The 19621-nt window shown below is 43.1% G+C and overlaps 1 protein-coding gene across 4 annotated transcripts in view; it reads left to right on the top strand.

Annotated features, from left to right (window-relative positions):
- The window catches only part of ARHGAP10 (Rho GTPase activating protein 10), a 333877-nt gene that overhangs the window by 83873 nt on the left and 230383 nt on the right, over positions 1 to 19621 (top strand). For 3 of the 4 annotated variants that reach the window (XM_050790898.1, XM_050790899.1, XM_050790897.1), the window contains exons 2-3: positions 5828 to 5923; positions 5997 to 6058. In XM_050790898.1, the coding sequence (XP_050646855.1) occupies positions 5828 to 5923; positions 5997 to 6058 (158 nt within the window). Of the gene's footprint in view, positions 1 to 892; positions 912 to 5827; positions 5924 to 5996; positions 6059 to 19621 lie in introns of those variants that run through there. The other variant, XM_050790901.1, reaches the window with a different exon arrangement.

Genomic DNA, 19621 nt, shown 5'->3' with positions numbered 1-19621 from the left:
TCTACAGTGCTAGAGGAATTTCATTTCACTTCAAGTTTCTTGGATTAATGTCAACATTATTTCCCTGGCATGAAAGATACTAAGTTTTTAGAGTCTGTACCCTTTAGATAAAACATGGAAGAATTTTGGTGCATGTTTTGATGTGCAGAGTCGGGGGCAGCTCCCTCAGCAGACCTTTGTGTAGTTGATAATCTAATTATTTGGCACTCTACATAAAGAATGTGAGCTTCCAGGTGCAATTTGTCTATTTTGAAAAGGGCTGTGGAATCTATTATGATTTATAAAAAATCCTATATTTAGATTGAATGAGTGATAAGAGTATATTTATTGACCATATCCTTTTTCTTTTAAAGCCATTAGTAGAACATGCCAACATTTTTAAAAGCATCTCCATGAGTGCTTTCACTGGTGGGATGAGAAGTTGTAGGAGTTAGTAGTGACAACTTCATGACCAGGGCTCAGGCTTGTAACTTAAGGGATTATCATGCACTGACATGATAATCCTAGATGGGCAGTCAAGGTAGGGTGACCCAAACAGAGATGCTCCCCACCTCCAGACAGCAGAGTGTCTGTCTGTCTAATATCTCATGATCTTAACTAAAAATTGTTGATAAATAGGTGGCTCTGCTATAAGAAATAATTTTCTTATTTGTAGAATCAAGGACAAGCAGTGGCAGTTCAGGCCAGAATCTGGAGGCTCTCCACACCTGAATTCAAACTGTGGTTGGATCTCTGCATGTGGTATCCTACCTCTCAAACTCAGCACATCTCAGATAGAACTCCTCATCTCTCAAACTGCTCCTAACCCTGGGAAGAATTAGATCACCTACACTGTCTCTCCTATTTGCCTGCAGATGAAGACACAAAAATTCAAGTCTGGAAGACTCTGAAGTGGCGAGTTCATTTGAAGGGTGCAGGTCACATTCATTCCTCTGTGTTAGCTGTGCTTTTTGTGCAGTCAGACTTGGCATTATCTACCAATATATAACAGCCTTGAGGGTATCTCAAGAGCAGTATTAATTCACAATACTCAGGAATTAGGCAGAGGAGAATAGGGGGCATGGAGGTACAAATAAATGATTTTTCCATTTACTTACAATTCTGCACTAGGGTCCTTTAGAGAGCCTGACGGTTTCACACCAGTTGAGATCTGGGCAGAGGACCTGAGAATAATGTGAAATCTCTTGAAAGATTGAATGGTGTAATGGAAAGGACATTGGTGGGGGTCTGAGAAACCAGGGAGTTGATCCTTTGCCTCCAGGACTTATTACCAGCAGTGTAAAGAGGTCTGTGACTTGATCGAGTCACTAAACTATCTCTGAACCTATTTTTTTTAAAAGATAACACCAACACCTACCCTCCTGGTGTATTAAGAGTAATTGAAATAATATTTGTAAGTCAATTAGCATAGAGCAGGCACTCAGTAAAGGTTAGTTGGTCAGGCTGGGCATGGTGGCTCACGCTTGTAGTCCCAGTACTTTGGGAGGCCGAGGTGGGAGGATCAGCTGAGGTCGGGAGTTCGAGACTAGCCTGACCAACATGGAGAAACCCCATCTCTACTAAAAAATAAAAGAATTAGCCGGGCGTGGTGGCATATACCTGTCATCCCAGCTACTTGGGAGGCTGAGGCAGGAGAATCACCTGAACCCGGGAGGCGGAGTTTGCGGTGAGCTGAGATCACGCCCATTGCATTCCAGCCTGGGTGACAAGAGTAAAACTCCGTCTTTAAAAAAAAAAAAAAAAAAAAAGTTAGTTGGTTTGTTTTCTCTATTCTCCCCACCCCGCGTCTAACTCAGGCAGAGATGTTACTGGTCTTTGTAACTACATTAATCAGTGAGAAACTGCTTGGGTTTCATGTGCAATGATATTGGAAAGAAAATACATTTAATGAACTGCATTAAGTTTAGCAAACTGCCTTATGCTTTTGTTTTGAAAGGAAGAAGACATCTGTAAAATATGAACTGCGTGGGAAAATAAATTTAAAATGCATAAAGTAATGGAAAGGCAATTACATTTATAATTATTCAAAGAAATAGAATATGGTGTGGTCAGATTTTTAACAGTGGAAATTTTGCATAATAAACTCTGGTAACCCTAGGAGGAGATCACCAGGAAGGGGAAAATGAGTAACAGAAATGCTTATGTTTTAAAATGAAGAAGTGATATAACTATAATTCTTAGCACAGGTGTAAAGCATGCTATTGGAAATACATCAGATTGGTTATGCAAATAAGCCCCAATTTAATCTATTACAAACATTTTCAACTAATGAAATTAGGCATGAAATGTTGGAAAAATTGGTGCATTTAAGTTTTAACTTTCCAGAGAGCCTACTATTCTGACCATAAGAAACATCATCTTTAAAATAACCTGTAGCCGTTGATCTAGTAATTTTGGATAAAATAATGGAACAGCTCCAATGGAAGAATATATAGTTTATGCCAGTCTATTCATAGCAATATATAAAAAATACATAGGTAAGTAAATGTAAATATGTTCGTATATATTCTGTGAAAATGTACACATATAAACAAGATCCTATTGCGATCTGGCAAAGCAAAAAGCAAAATAGAATAATATGTACTACTAAAAATCATAAGTCCACAAACTATCAATATTCAGAAATAGGTAAACGAAATAAATTTAAAAAGAAAGTCATCCTATTATATCTTTTTATTTTGTATTCTTTTGAGATGGACTTTCACTCTTGTAGCCGAGGTTGGAGTACAGTGGCGTGATCTCAGCTCACTACAACTTCCGTCTCCTGAGTTCAAGCGAGTCTTGTGCCTTAGCACAAGTAGTAGCTGGGATTACGTGCCCACCACCACGCCTGGCTAATTTTTGTATTTCTAGTAGAGATGGAGTTTCACCATATTGGCCAGGTTAGTCTTGAACTCCTGACCTCAGGTGAACTCCTGACCTCAGGTGATACGCCTTTCTTGGCCTCCCAGAGTGCTGGGATTATAGGCGTGAGCCACCTTGCCCAGCCTATTACATCTTATTTACAGTTTTGGCTGCTGTTTCAGGGATATAGAGAAGCACAAGACTGACAGCTTCAGGGAAATGAAATTCCAGCGTGGGAAGATAGGTAACAATGTGCAAATATTGACTAAATAAATTTGGATGAATAAATGCTGTGAAGGAAGTAAGACGGCAGTAGAATGGAGAGGATCACGGTGCCTAGGACTGGCCCTATCCTAGGAAGGCTGAGGCGGGGAGGATTCCTGAGCTGAGCTGTGGTGTTGGAGGAGTGGGCCAGTAACGATGTGGGCTCAGGGAACAGAAAGTTAAGGGTTTTCAGACTGGAGTGAGTTTGGTATGTGTGAACCAACAGCAGCCAGTGTGTCTAGATCTTAGAGAACAATTGTATGTTGACCTGGTTTATATTAGGAACTAAGTTATTTTATTTACTTACTTTTATTATTTTGAGACAGTCTCACTCTGTCATCCAGGCTGGAGTGCAGTGGTATGATCTTGGCTTACTGCAACCTCCGCCTCCTGGGTTCATGCCATTCTCCTGCCTCAGCCTCCTGAGTAGCTGGGACTACAGGCATCCGCCACCACGCCTGGCTAAGTTTTGTATTTGTAGTAGAGATGGGGTTTCACCATGTTGGCCAGGCTGGTCTCCACCTCCTAACCCCAGGTGATCTGTCTGCGTCAGCCTCCCAAAGTGCTGGGGTTACAGGCGTGGGCTACCTTGGCCAGTTGTTTTTTTCTTTTTTTGGAGACAGGGTCTCCTCTGTTGCCTAGGCTGGAGTGCAGTGGCACCATCTTGGCTCACTGCAATCTTCTCCTCCTGGGTTCAAGTGATTCTCATGCCTCAGCCTCCCAAGTAGGTATTAAAGGCGTACAGGACCATGCCCACCTAATTTTTGTAATTTTAGTAGAGATAGGGTTTCAGTTTCACCATGTTGGCTGGGCTGGTCTCAAACTCCTGGCCTCAAGTGATCTGCCCACCTTGGCCTTCCAAAGTGCTTGGATTACAGGTGTGAACTACCACACTGGCCATATTTTACATTTTAACACAACCACATTTTATTTTTCTTTATCAGTTATCTTTTCAATCACCCCCAAACCTAATGACTAAAAGAGCAGCCATTTATTTCAGTGTGTGCTTTACTCACTGGACAGTTACCTGTCCCTCTGAACGGCCTCATGCATGTATAGGGAAGCTCTGCCTCTGCAGGCTGGCTGGCTGCTGTGGCAACTAGGGGGCCACTGAGCCAGGAGTCATTCATCAGTGAGCTGGGGAGCCTGGGCTTGTTCTCATGGAGGACTTAGGGTTCCGGGAGAGTGGAGCAGAGGTGTGTAACATTCCTTGAGGTGGAGGCTCTGAATTGGCACAGTGTCACTTTCTCTGTATTCTATTGGCTACAAGACTAGCCCAGGTTCAAGGGGTGGGAAATAGATGAGTTTCCATGGGAGGAACTGCAATGTCAGTGCACTGAGATGTGCCTACAAGGAGGGCTGGAGGATTGGTCCATGCTTGCAATCCATCCCATTTCGCCTTATGCTTGGTGCTTTTCTTCTATACTTTAGGTATAGGAAATTACAATCCTGTATGATCCAACATTTTACAATTTTGCCTTTTCATATTTAGGTCTTTCAGTGTTTACATATTATTTTAAAAAATTGAGAACAGCACGATAAACATGAGGAAAAATGAAGTTTCAAAACCTGACGGTGGGGAATGTTAAAAGGGTTAGAGGCTGTGCACGTGGCAGAGCAGGGGCTATTTGGGGAATCTTTGTATCTTCAGCTCAGTTTTACTGTGAGCCTAAAACTGCTCTAAAAATAGTCTGTTAAACAATTGTATTACCATAATATGACTCATCTTCATTATGACAGTAATGTGTGAAGGAGACATACAGGAAGACAGGAGCTGTGTGAAGTGCAGAAATCAGTGAACACCTTCTTAGAAAGTGCTTTAAATCAGAGGCAGGATTGTATACTTGTCAGGCTGTGGCCTTTGGACCAGTGGTTCTGAAGAATAGTTAAGCCTTTGCTGCTATTGTTTGTAGCTGTGCCAACCTTACGCAGATTACTCAACATCTTTGAGGTTTGGCTTCTTTGTAAAATGGTATAATAATCTTTATATATCTCTTGAGAATTTTTGAATGAAATGAAATATGCATATCACCTAGCATGGTGCAAGGCCTGTAAAATAAATGTTAGCCTATTTTAGAAGTAGTTTTCCACTCTTCTGTTAATCTCCAATTAAGATGAGGACCTCTGTAGGTCTTTTGCAGAATTAATTGTTCCTACCATTTCTTCTTGGCCTTCACTTCCCTCCCTGATGCTGTTTTCTGTGAACATTCTTTTTGAATCTTCTGGGTTTCTCTGACTGGAGTGGTTATTTGGCAATCGATTAAGAGCAGCTGGTTGGCTGACCTTGGGCTTTTGAGATCCTTATGTTTGAAACCATGGCAGGCATCCAGATCGCATCAAGCCACTATCAGGTGTGTGTGTTCCTAATCACAGCCTGAACTTTAGAATTGGGCACATCCTGACTGGCATGAGCAGAGAAAGGGAGAATACTTTAGGGAACAATGTGAAAGAATCAGATCTGAGGAATAAGAAGGTGGGGGAGGGAATAAACATTTCTCCAGCGTCTGTTCTGTGGCAGGGTATAGACTAGAAGGCAAAGGCTACCCAGAGCGTGCCAGGTTGAAGATGGCGGGCCATTTGGCAAGGGAGTTGGGTCATGCCTTCTCATAGATCGAGTGGAGGACAGCTCTACAGCTTTACCAACTTTAGGAGGAATAAATTTCTTTTATGGCTTGACTTAAAACAATAACCCAAGTCATCGTTATACTTTTCTTCCTAGGTTTGTCGGTGGCCCAGCGGAAGTTTGCTCATTCACTCAGAGACTTTAAGTTTGAGTTTATCGGTGATGCTGTGACAGATGATGAACGATGCATAGGTAAATAAACATGAGATTTTGGTTTGTTTTCCTTTGCCATGGCCACCAAATAATCACTCCTTTCTTGTTACAGATGCTTCCTTACGTGAATTTTCAAATTTTTTGAAGAATCTGGAGGAACAGAGAGAAATTATGGTGAGTTGAGAGGGGTGTAAATTAATAAGTCAGATTTCAAGGGGGAAATATCTGGTTTTGGAAGCTGGTTCTGGTAGAAGTTGTGATGCATTTATCTCTGAGTACAGTAGTGCATTGTAATGGAAAGATGAGGTTTCAGGAGCCCTGATTTCTTGTTCCATGAGGGGACTGACCACGGTCAGAACTTGGAGAAGCTGCAGGACCTCCACCAAGGCCTTGCTTTTGCGTCTGTAAAGTGGACAGTGGGACTACATCACTGCTTTCTAGCTTTTTGTTGCAGCAGAGCACTTTCATTTATGTAGACTCTCATGCAGAAGCTTAATATATTAGGGGAATAAAAGCAGGAAAGCTTACGTAGAAGCAGAGGACAGCTGGGCGATGTTAGCTCCTGACTCATACCCCTGTAGATTTCTAGGCTGCGTGGAAAGGGAGAGAACCTGGGCCTTAGAGGTCTTTGAGATCCCACTTTGCATCAAGATTCATGATCATAACAAGAATAAGAAGAACTACTCTTGGCCAGGCGTGGTGGGTCATGCCTGTAATTCCAGCCCTTTGAGAGACTGGGTGGGTGGATTGCACAAGCTCAGGAGTTTGACACCAGCCTGGCCAACATGGTAAAACCCCATCTCTACAAAAATACAAAAACTAGGCTGGGTGCAGTGACTCATGCCTGCAATCCCAGCACTTTGGGAGGCTGCTGTGGGCAGATCACCTGAGGTCGGGAGTTTGAGACCAGCCTGACCAACATAGAGAAACCCCGTATCTACTAAAAAAATACAAAATTAGCTGGGCGTTGTGGCACATGCCTGTAATCCCAGCTACTCGGGAGGCTGATGCAGGAGAACCTTGAACCCAGTAGGTAGATGTTGTGGTGAGCCAAGATCGCACCATTGCACTCTAGCCTGGGCAGCAAGAATGAAACCCCGTCTCAAAAAAAACCAAAAAAACAAAAAAAAACTAGCCAGATGTGGTGGCATATGCCCGTGGTCCCAGCTACTTAGGAGGCTGAGGTGGAAGGATCACTTGAGCCCAGGAGGCTGAGGTTGCAGTGAGCTGAGATTGTGCCACTGCCCTCCAGCCTGGGTGACAGAGCAAGACCCTGTCTCAAAGCAAAACAAAACAAAAACTGTCCCCCATGGAGTGCTCTTCATATGCAGTGCTGTGCTGAGTGCCTTAAGTGTATGATCTCATTTAACACGCACTCAGCTGTACATTTGGGAGTTACTGAATAATTGCCTGCTTTTCTGAAAAGCTTACATTACCTTCCTAATGATATTCTTTAATTAAACCAGATTTACAGCATAATTGCTGCTAGGTTATGACACACTATCTATTCTCACCATTTATTTCAGGCTTAAAAAAAATACAGATTCAGGCTGGGCGAGGTGGCCCATGCCTGTAATCCCAGCAGGCCAAGGTGGGTGGGTCACCTGAGGTTAGGAGTTTGAGACCAGTCTGGCCAACTTGGTGAGACCCCGTCTCTACTAAAAATACAAAAAAATTAGCTGGGTGTGGTGGCATGCACCTGTAATCCCAGCTACTTGGGAGGCTGAGGCAGGAGAATCACTTGAACCTGGGAGGTGGAGGTTGCAGTGAGCCAAGAGTACACCACTGCACTCCAACCTTAGCAACAGAATGGGACTCTGTCTCAAAAAAAAAAAAGAAAAAAAAAAAGATTCTTTTTTCTATATTCTTGAAAATAAGTACTGTCTAGAATTATGTTACAGTGTGTGTGTGTGAGTGGGTTTAGATGTGGTAGAAATAATACTGGACATATTAGCTAAGTTGGTTTACCTTGACTGTGTGCCAGTGTATTAGTCTGTTCTTACACTGCTATGAAGAAATACCTGAGACTGGGTAATTTATAAAGGAAAGAGTTTTAATTGACTCACAGTGCTGCATTGCTGGGGAGGCCTCGGGAAACTTAGAATCATGGCGGAAGGCAAAGGAGAAGCAGGCACCTTCTTCACAAGGCGGCAGGATGGGCTGAGTGCAGGCGCGGGAAATGCCAGATGCTTATAGAACCATCAGATCTCACAGGAACTCACTATCATGAGAACAGCATGGGGGAAACCACAAGTTACCTCCACCTGCCTACCTTTGACATGTGGGGATTATGGAGTTTACACTTTCAGGTAAGATTTGGGTGAGGACACAGAGCCAAACCATATCAGCCAGGAGCTGTTCTAAGCTATTTACCTAATACAAAGTCACTGAATTCTCACATCAACCCTATGAGATAGATTCTGCTATTGTTCCCCATTTAACGGATGAGGAAACTGAGGCACTTTACCTTGCCCTAGATCACATGGCATCTAGGAGGTAGAGCTGGTTTGTGTTAAGAAGCTGGCACTCTGAACTGCCCTCCCTGTCACTGCAACTGGCATCATAGGTGTCACTCTAATTTCCTGGGTGGTGGCTGGTGGGTATTTATGTTGGGTAGGGCTGCAGGAGGACACTGATTTGGATTTAAAAAGTGACAGAGGGCCAGGTGTGGTGGCTGACGCCTGTAATCCCAGCACTTTGGGAGGCTGGGGTGGGTGGATCACCTGAGGTCAGAAGTTTGAGACCAGCCTGGCCAACCTGGTGAAACCCTATCTCTACTAAAATTACAAAAATTAGCTGGGCATGGTGGTGGGCACCTGTAATCCCAGCTACTCGGGAGACTGAGGCAGGAGAATCACTTGAACCCGGGAGGCGGAGGTTGCAGTGAGCTGAGATTGCGCCACTGCACTCCATCCTGGGCAACAGAGCAAGACTCCATCTCAAGAGAAAAAAAAAGTGACAGAGGCATATGTCCTCAAAAGCCCTAATGTAATTTGCACTCATTCCTAAATTTTGAGGTAATTTGTGTGTATATAATGTAGATACTGTAGAGGGTATGTGAAGACCTGTGGTCCCATGAGGTTTTTCTGGCACACACTGACAGATTTGATCATTATTCATGTGATCCTGTAGTCATCAATTTTTCAGCTATTTAGGAAAGACTAAATAAAATGGTGAATAAAAATAGCGTCGTGATGTCACCTTTCTAGTACATGGAGTAGATGTGTGGGCTGGTGAGGTACGTGTTTTTAGTTTACGTTAAGAGTGTCAATTTTTCGTTCTTAACCCTCTTAGACAGTTGTACTTTCCTGGCATCCTGAACATTTAGCACATACCTATTGATCTCTTTTTATGTTCCAGTTGCTGTTGAGAAACTCAGGACATAGGTAAAGGCAAAGAAAGCAAAAGTCCCTGTCTTCATGGAGGTTAGATTCTAGGCAGGGGTAGTGAAGTAGAAATAAACCTGTAATCCATTGGCAGGCAGTGAAAAATGCTACAAAACAGTACAGGGCAAGGAGCCAGGTGGGGCGGGGCCACAGCATATCTGGAGTGGTGAGGTGCTGACTACCTTTTCAGTAGGATACTGCACAGAGGGCATCATCCTGGTGTCTGGAGGAAGAGTTCCGAGCAGAGTGGTGCTGGATTTTAGCTCTGCAGAAATAGTGTGTGACCATTGTCAGGCTCAGTATTCTGTTTCTGTTTTAGGTTCCTTGAAATGGAGTGATGAGGTCCAAAAATGGGAACATGGTATTGGCTCCAGGCTGTGTGGAGTAGACAGCATGGTTTGCAGAGCTGTTGTTAGCCAACTGACTGGTTTAATCTCCAGCTGTGATGGAGGTTGATAGGGTCTCTGTGTTAGATGAGGTTGGGTTCCTGTGCAGGGTAGGAATGAGAATAGGGTGGTGTCTGTATAAGGCCATGAACCTTAGAGAGGAGTGCTGTGGTGTGTCACACACAACCCATTGTGGGAACAGAAACACCTGCTGGAAAGCAGGACGCTGTCCAAAGCTGGGATGGGTGGTAGCCACGGCCAACCACGGAATTAACAGGACACCTCCTAATGCTTTCTTCCTTTTTAGCTTGGAAAATTTCAAACATGTACCAAAGTTGAGAGAAATATACAATGAAACTACATGGACTCCACACCCAGCCTCAGACCAGTCTCATTTCTCCTGTGATCCTTACTCCCCCTGGCCCCCTGCTATCCTCATTATTTTGACAGAAAGCCCAGTTTCATTCACAAATACTTCAGTATATATCTCAAAAAGCGGACACTTAAAAAAACACAGTGTCTTTATCACAATCAGCAGTTTCTTAATTTTATGAAAAATTAGGTCATATTCAAGTTTTCCTGATACTCATTCAAATTCTGTCTTTCCCTTCCCCACCGCCACCCCCAATAACAGTTGGTCTGTTTGAATCTGAATCCGAACATATTACATTTAATTGATACATTTCCAAGTCACTTTATAGGCCCTTCTCCCCATCTGCTTTTTTTCCCCTTTACAAGAATTCCTGATCCTTTTATATTTGCCTCAGAAACCTTTAAAATAGTACTTTCCTAAGTTATCAGTGAGTTGGAATAATGAAATTAGTAAAAGTTGAAAAGTTGGACACTTAACCCATATTGACATTATTTAGGTACTTCTCATCTTGATAGTCACTGATCACTTTTTTTAAGTGGAATCACTGTGGCTACCTTTGTTTATTTAAATACCTTTGAATACTTAACTAAAACATAACTGATGCATTACTAAACATTTGCCTGAAACTTTTGGGTCAGAATAGATACTTGCCTTAAGAAATTTCCAGTGTGATACTGGAGAATAAGTGGAAAAGAGCTAATTAAAATAGCCTACACTAAGTGCTTCCCAAGACAAGGAATGGGAAGAGAAAACAATATACAAAGTACGCCAGCAAAGATAGTGTGACTCACATGGAGTGGGCAGCCCCTAAGCTTGTGGTTGTTAGGAAAGGGTTCATGGGGTGGAGACACAGCAGAGGGCCTTTGTATAGTTTAGCAAGCCCATACCTCCGACACTGGTACAAGGAGAAAAGGAATGTGTTTAAGCAGCTAAAATGGTTACCAGTACATTCTGAGAACTTTGAAAGACTCTTGTTTTACTTAAAAAATTGTTTTAACTTAAAAGTTTTACAAACCATCAGCATGTTAAAAGCCACAGATGAAGAAAGGAATGCAAAATGACTGTAAAATGGAGGTAGCAATAGTCTGAAAGTGGTTCCCAGGATTTAATAGTGGTCACTTAATTTTTTTTTTTTTTCTTGAGACGAGTCTTGGTGTGTCACCAGGCCTGAGTGCAGTGGTGCGATCTCGGCTCACTGCAGCCTCTGCCTCCCCGGTTCAAGTGATTTTCCTGCCTCAGCCTCCCGAGTAGCTGGGACTACAGGTGTGCACCACCAAGCCCAGCTCATTTTTGTATTTTCAGTAGAGATGGGGTTTTACCATGTTGGCCAGGATGGTCTCGATTTCTTCACCTTGTGATCTGCCTGCCTCAGCCTCCCAAAGTGCTAGGATTATAGGCGTGAGCCACCGCACCCAGTCCCCTTAATCTTTAAAAGCAATTAGTTTAGTATTTTCTGAAATCCTAAATTGAATAATGGTGCGTCATAATATTCATAATTGGAGATTCATAATTAAGACTGAGTCATTAAAATGTTAAAACTATATCTGTATTTTAGAAGGCAAACAGTAATGCCAAATATTTTTAAAAACTTTCTGAATCTTAAGGGTAAGATGGGACTTCAGGTTTAAGGGATAAAGTCATCTATGTGGATGCTCAGCAATCCCTGTTGGTTTTAAGCCACCAGTTCATACATATGTTCATACGCCTCATCTCTATAGCTAAATAGGCTGTATTAGGTATACGGTTCAACAAACAGTGTGTGCCTGCCACATGCCAAGCACTGTGCCACATGCTATAAAGATAAAGACATAAGGCCTGCCCTTCAGTAGTGAGTCATCCATTAGAGGAGATGGCTGAAAGAAGGCATGTAATTTCCAACATGCTTCGTGGTAATCAAGTGATTGAGGAATTCAGGGAAGGCATCTTGGACAGGTGATATCTGGGCTGAGTTGAAGGATGACTCTTAGCTATGTCTAGTTTCCTCCTTGAGGGGAAACTGTTGAAATTTGAAAAACAGGGAAGGCTATGTTTGCATAGCCCCTTCCTTCTCCCCCGACAATGTCCAGCTTTGTTCCTACTAAAATGAATTGTTGGAGAGAGAAGTAGAGCAATTGCCAGTCTAAGAAAAAAAAGTCAGTGTTTCCCTCCACCCTCAAAGAAGTCTAATTTCTATGAATATACACGCCTCACCCTTTAAAAAGTCAGATTGGCTTTTTCAGGACAGTGTTTTTTTTTTTTTTGTTTTTTTGGACATGGAGTTTCGTTCTTATTGCCGAGGCTGGAGTACAGTGGCGTGATCTCGGCTCACTGCAACCTCTGGCTCCTAGGTTCAAGTGATTCTCCTGCCTCAGCCTCCCGAGTAGCTGGGATTACAGGCGCCTGCCACCATACCTAGCTAATTTTTTGTATTTTTTTTTTGAGATAGAGTCTTGCTCTGTCACCCAGGCTGGATCTCAGCTCACTGCACCCTCCGCCTCCCAGGTTGAAGCGATTCCTCCTCAGCCTCCTGAGTAGCTGGGACTATATGCACGTGCCACTACGTCCGGCCAATTTTTTGTATTTTTAGTAGAGACAGGGTTTCACTATGTTAGCCAGGTTGGTCTCGATCTCCTGACCTTGTGATCTTTCTGCCTTGGCCCCCCCATAGTGCTGGGATTACAGGCGTGAGCCACCGCGCCCAGCCAATTTGTTGTATTTTTAGTAGACATGAGGTTTCACCATGTTGGGAAGGCTGGTCTTAAACTCCTGACCTCAGGTGATCCACTGGCCTCTATTTCTGAAAGTGCTGGGATTACAGATGTGAGCCACCGCACCCGGCCAGGACAGTGTTTTTGAGTGGGTAGTTTTTGCTGATAATGTTGCCACCCTTGACTGTGGAGGTGAAGAACTCAACCTGGGGAGCCGGATCTGATACAGTGAGTGGCTGCAACTGCTGTACTCACTTCTGTGCGTGTTCTCAGAGGGAAAGGGCTGTTGTGGTGTGCTGCTGCCAGAATTCCAGAGATGTTCTCTCTGGCATGGCAGGACATGTTGTACTTATCTGAGGTGGGCAGCTGTCCAGGAATCTAAGGACTTTTAAAATAGTGCTGTAGTTTATGTTGTTCTTTTAAAAGCCCTTCATATTGCGTTTACTTCTTTACATGTATTCTTTTATCAGATCATTGAATTTCATCCCTTGCCTAAAATGGTTGCTCAGTTTCTCAGGATTCTGGCAAATAAGGGCAATTGGTCGAGGCCCAGAGGTTCACGAAAGCTTGCGGGGAAGCACGAGTGCCAGGAGAGAGAAGGCGGAGCTTGCCCGATGATGCACAAAAGGTGCCTGAGATGGAGCTGTTCCGCCTCTCTCTCATCCCGGGGGTGCTGGGGGCAGACTGGGCTGCTAAGCAGATGTGCGGAAGTATCTTGTCCACGGCCGCACCCCTTTCCCCATTTGGGCAGGAAGGCCCTTTGTCTATGCAGACTCTTCAGGCTTTGGAGACCCTTTTCTCTGTTGCTTTCCTCTACCACACACTTGACCCTTGTGAAAATACCAGGCCAGGGTGGTTCCTGGGTGACCTGCCCTAAGCTTTTGCCCCCATAGGGAAGGTACTAAGCTGCTGCCTACCAAAGACTTTTGTTAGTAGTTCAGATGGTTGGTCACAGGCAAGACGTGATGCCTGCTCTGTCAGCCCTGGCCTCTGCTTCAGTAGACCCGCTTCTCATCATCCTTTCATGCTCTCGAATCTCTTCCATAACTTCTTGAACTTCTGACATGGATTTCTGTTCCGAACCATTAATTGGGTTGGTACAAAAGTAATTGCGGTTTTTGCCATTTTTAAAAAAATGGTCAAAACCACAATTCCTTTTTTTTTTTTTTTTTTTTTGGGAGCCTGGCTCTGTCTCCCAGGCTGAAGTGCAGTGATGGCATCTCGACTCACTGCAACCTCTGCCTCTCATGTTCAAGCGATTATCCTGCTTCAGCCTCTTGAGCAGCTGGGACTACAGGCACTTGCCACCACACCCGCCTAATTTTTGTATTTTTTGTAGAGACGGGGTTTCACCATGTTGGTCAGGCTGGTCTTGAACTCCTGACCTCACGTGATCTACCCGACTTGGTCTCCCGAAGTGTCGGGATTACAGACCTGAGCCACCGCACACGGTTGAAACCACAATTAACTTTTGCACTTACCTAAATATTTTTTTAAAAGTGTTTCAGAGTATTACTAAAAGAATATATATTGGTTAAAATGAGTTAAATGCATTCCACGTTTTAGGAGAAAATATGCTATTCTTTCTTTAGTATGCCCTAGAGCTCTTGTTGAAGTATGGTCCCTGGTCCAGCATCACTTTAGGAACGTACTAGAAATGCACATTCTCAGGCCCACCCCAGAACTACTGAGTCAGAAACCCTGGGATAAGTTCTGTCAGCTGGTCTTTCATGAAACTCTCCAGGTGATTCTTAAGCAGGCTGAAATCAGCTGCTGGCTTGGGGTGCTAGTGAAATCTTGGCTGGCAATCCTTTCCTTAGGGCTAGACTGTCTGGAAGTTGGAAACGCTCTAAATTGTTTTGTGATGACTGTGTCTCTGTCAGGAGGTTAAAATAGTGATCGAAAGCATAAGCTTTCACTTCTCATTTCCAAAGGATTTGAGACTATAGCTGGTTTGTGTTAATGGAATAAGTTTAGTAGAATTTTTAGTGTTACTTACTTTGTATTTAATATTGCTTGTGAGTTCCTATAGGATGATAAGTACCTAAGGCATTAGATGCCATTAAAAAGATTATGCCTTTAGTTTCATCTTATTATACCTATAATGTTTTATATGGCATGTGAAGCTTGTTTTAATCATTTATTTTACAGTTTCTGTGGATTTCTGTTGGCAGGCACATTCAGAATGGGGGAAATTCATCTTGAACTTATTTGTGAAAACATTTCTCAGTTTGGTTTAAAAGTTGTCAGTGACCTAATTTTATGAAGACTTTTTCCTCCTTGGAACTGATCTTTACAATTAGACAGCCTTGCTTTTCCTTACAATTCTCTTTTTCCCATAAGCCTATTATTTAGTCGGATAGGGATGTCTTTGTAAAACCTGTTCTTCAGGAATGTACCTTTTGAGAGTTTAATTTACTGACTCAGAATGCTATAGAGATTACAGTCAGGAATAACTCAAATCAAAATTCTAAAATGAGTGAAGATTGTCTTAGGCAGGAGGCCTGTCTCCTTCTTGGACCCTTTTCCCTGCAAGTCCTTCCCTGTGACTCAGTGTCCTCTCTGTTGGTGACTCATTATCATCTGTGGCCCTCCAGCCTTGTCATCATCAGATGCTACTTCCCTGTTGAAACTTACATTTCCTGAATTTCTTATCCTTAGGGTGTATTCTGTGCTTCTGAGGAATCAGCCAACTCTGCACTCTTCTTCCCCCTGACTGCCCCAACATACACACACCCACTCACCCACACACACGCAAGGGACCCTAGAATCTAACTAGCCCATTCATTTAATTGTCTAATCCAGGGGAGTGATTCCATTATTGGGAATGTGTGCAGCTGAGTCTACTGTTTCACTAGGAAAATATTTTGGGATGAGCCAAGGTACCTATGATCAGTCTCTAGACCATGTCATGAAAATACTAGATGGTGTAGCCTTGGCTCTGAAAACAAAGAAGTTAGGGAAACTTATATGTGACTACTTAATTTTATTTTTTAAAAAAGAGGAGTCTGGGCGCGGTAGCTCACGCCTGTAATCCCAGCACTTTGGGGAGGCTGAGGCGGGTGGATCTTGAGGTCAGGAGTTCAAGACCATCCTGACCAACATGGTGAAACCCTGTCTCTACTAAAAATACAAAAATCAGCCAACTGTGGTCGCGGGACCTGTAATCCTAGCTACTCAGGAGGCTGAGGCAGGAGAATTCCTTGAACCCAGGAGGTGGAGGTTGCAGTGAGCTGCTGAGATCGCACCACTGCACTCCAGCCTGGGCAACAGAACAAGACTCCGTCTCAAAAAAAAAAAAAAAAAACAACAAACAAACAATTGTGGAGGGTGGAGTTACTTGATTTACATCACTAAATAAGTTCGTGACAGAGATGAAAGTAGACTCTTTCACATCTTCTGGTATCCTAAAGACATTATGCTTTGGCCTTTTCTCTTCGTAAGACATAATATTTTTCCTTCCACCTTTGAACATTAGTGAAATGGATATGTATCTTATAGTTGCTGTCCACCAGGCAGCAGTCATGAAAGGGACATGAGGTTACTTCTCTTTTACTCTTTGGACAAATGTAGCTCCTCAGTATTTCAGTCCACAGACCACTTAAGGCAGAAAAATGAATCCTGGTGGTTGTTTTGAAAACCTTCCATTGAGACCTGCTTAGGTCAAGGAAGTGCTGGTATCAGTATCCAAAGAGTGGGTGCCTGTCATCATCTTGGAAGAAAATCCTGAATATAAGAATGGAGCTCCTTAAGAGCACCCCTTGAAGAAATAATGCATCTCCAGTGTTCTCAGTTGCACTGAGGAAAATATATGTGGTGATACAGTTTGGCTCTGTGTCCCCACCCAAATCTCACCTTGAATTGTAATCCCTGTGTGCTGAGGGGGGGACCTGGTAGGAGGTGACTGGGTCATGGGGGCGGTTTTCCCCGTGCTGTTCTTGTTATTGTAAGGGAGTTCTCATGAGAGCTAATGGTTTAAAAGTGGCATTTTCCACTGAACTTGGTTTCTCTCCTGCCACCATGTAAGATGTGCCCTGCTTCCCTTTCACCTTGTGCCATGATTGTAAGTTTCCTGAGGCCTCTGCAGCCATGTGGAACTGTGAGTCAATCACACCTCTTTTGTTTATAAATTACCCAGTCTCAAGTAGTAACTTCACAGTAGTGTGAAAACAGACTAATACATGTGGGGAAAACGAGATTTTGATGACTGAGATGAAAAGTCATTCAGAGGAGTTGGACTCTGAAGAAGTTTTGGAAATAACAAATGTAGTTTGCTTACTTCTTTATGCACAAGAGGGACACATGATGAAAACATACCTTTCAAAGAGCTTTTTCAGTATATATAAAAGTGCTAAGTGTTATGCTATTATTTCAAGATTAGCAGGATTTTTTTATGGTAGGATATAAAATAATGGAGTGTTTTACAGTTGGTGATTAGATTCAATGATATATATATTAAGTTGATGGTGGAAATTGTGTTAGAGATTCAAGAAAATGCCAGTGTAGTGGGAAAATATGGTCTCGAAGCTGTGGCAGCCATGGGCACCTGTCAGATAGAGGGAGGAGGAGTGACATTGACTATCATCAGGCCCAGCCGCTCTGTGGGTGTTAGTGTGAAAGCCACGCCTCCCACGTTCTGCCTGTCTGTTTTCTGTTGCTTATAACATAATACCTGAAACTAGGTAAATAAAAGGAATTTGTTTCTTACAGTTATGGAAGCTGAGAAGTCCAAGGTTGGGAGACTCAGGTCTCTCTTTGTTTTTCTTTCTGTAAAGCCACCAGTCCACTCCTGTGATAACCCATTAATCCATAAACTCATTAGGCTGGGAATGGTGGTTTACACCTGTAATCCCAGCACTTTGGGAGGTGAGGCACGAGGATTGCTTGAGCCCAGGAATTGAAGACCAGTCTGGGCAACATAATGAGACCCTGTTTCTGCGGGGGCAGGGGGAAGCCAGGTGTGGTGGTGGCGCGCACCTGTAGGCCCAGCTATTTGGGAGATTGAGGTAGGAGGATCGCTTGAGCCTGGGAGGTTGAGGCTGCAGAGAGCCATTTTTGTGCCACTGCTCTCGAGTCTGGGTGATAGAGTGAGAGACCCCATCTCAAAAAAATTAATAAAATTCATTAACCCATTAATTCATCAGTGGATGAATCCATTCATGTTTTAAGGCCCCACCTCTCAATAATGCCAGATTGGGGATTAAGTTTCAACTTGTTTGAATGTCCCAAGCCTTCTAATGGCAGCCTTGTCAGACTTTCCCCAGAACAGCACTGCAGCCTAACACACACACACCCCCACACACCCCAACCCCCACCCACACCCATGCTTTCCTTCCCTGTCTCCTTCCCCTGGGTCAGACCTGTATCACTGTCTGACGGCCCCTCCAGTCTTCCCTGGCCCCCTCCCCATTTTCTCTCACAGATGTTTCCCCTAGTAAATTTCTTGTGTGTCTCATCCTGTCTTGGTGTCTGCTTCGTAGAGGACCTGGACTAACAAAAATGAACTGTTTTGAACAAAAGATTCAGGGTACTTAGCATTGTCATTCATCGGTTCCTTTTATCACTATAAGCAGAAAATGTTGCTTTTGTGTAGAAATGCTGTTCTTTAAATTATCTAAATTTATAGGAGAATCCCACTTCATTTATAAACAAACATTTTGATTGCCTACTGTGAGCTACCGTGTTCTCACACCTGAGGATACAATGAGGAAACCCTTGTCCAGAGTGCTCAGCTAGTGGCCACCTGGTACAGAATGAGTTCCCAAGAGTCTCTCAACCCCGCACCCCTCCTTTTTTTACTGTTGACTGCCACCTTTTTCTCTTACCCTGGGCATCACAGATGGGCTGGAAAGAAAAGCTTTTGTCATTGATCAAAGCCTTTCTTTTCTGAATGTTTCTTTTCTTCTCTCAAATTTTTTTTTTCCTTTTCCTTTTTCTTTTTCCTTTTCCTTTTCTTAAGTCTTGCTCTGTTGCCCAGGCTGGAGTGCAGTGGCAGGATCTTGGCTCACTGCAACCTCCGCCTCCTGGGTTCCAGAGATTTTCCTGCCTCAGTCTCCCTGAGTAGCTGGGGTTACAGGCATGTGCCATCATGTCCGGCTAAATTTTGTATTTTTAGTAGAGACAGGGTTTCATCATTTTGGCCAGGCTGGTCTTGAACTCCTGACCTCAGGTGATCTGCCTGCCACGGCCTCCCAAAGTGCTGGGACTACAGGAATGAGCCACTGCACCTGGCCTATTTAATTTTCTTGGTTCAACAGTTTATTGCCTTAGTATGCACGAGGTTCCATTTCTGACAGTGCCACTGAGTCATACCATTCACTTCAGAAACTAAAATGTTCTCTTATGTAAAACTAAAAAAAATCAAAATTCTGCCTCATGAAACTTTCATTTCTATGCGATTTTTATTTCCTCTCATAATATTCTTCCCAAGTATTTATTTTGTTTAAAATATTGAAGCGAGGTTCTTACTGTCCCTATGCGCAGAGGGAAGGAAGATCGAGTTTCAGTATCTGCATGTCCTTATTAGGCAGACTCATTCCTTAAATGCTCAGTAGCTTTTGTTTTATGATTCTTGTTTTTTCCTAAGCGTACTTAAAAACAAATCTTTACAGGTAGATTGTGTTTGATTTAAATAATCTGAATAAAATTTCTGCTTTCTTTTTTCAGTCAATGTCCTTCAGAATGGATGCTAGCTTTTCTTTTGTGGGAGTCAAACACACTCTAACATACTTGTTCATAGAACATAGATACCAAGAGAATCGTAGACTTTGGTGATATATTGACCTAATTTTTTTTTTTTTTTTTTTGAGAGAGCCAGCTCATAGGCAGATATTCAGGGAATTAAATCAGAGACCAGAAGTTGTTAGAATTTCAGCCTTAATCCTCTTATTTAATAGGACTAGGTT

This window comes from Macaca thibetana, chromosome 5 (genome assembly GCF_024542745.1).
Source record: "Macaca thibetana thibetana isolate TM-01 chromosome 5, ASM2454274v1, whole genome shotgun sequence".
Lineage (NCBI taxonomy): Eukaryota > Metazoa > Chordata > Mammalia > Primates > Cercopithecidae > Macaca > Macaca thibetana.
This window is presented reverse-complemented; position numbering and strand designations above follow the sequence as displayed.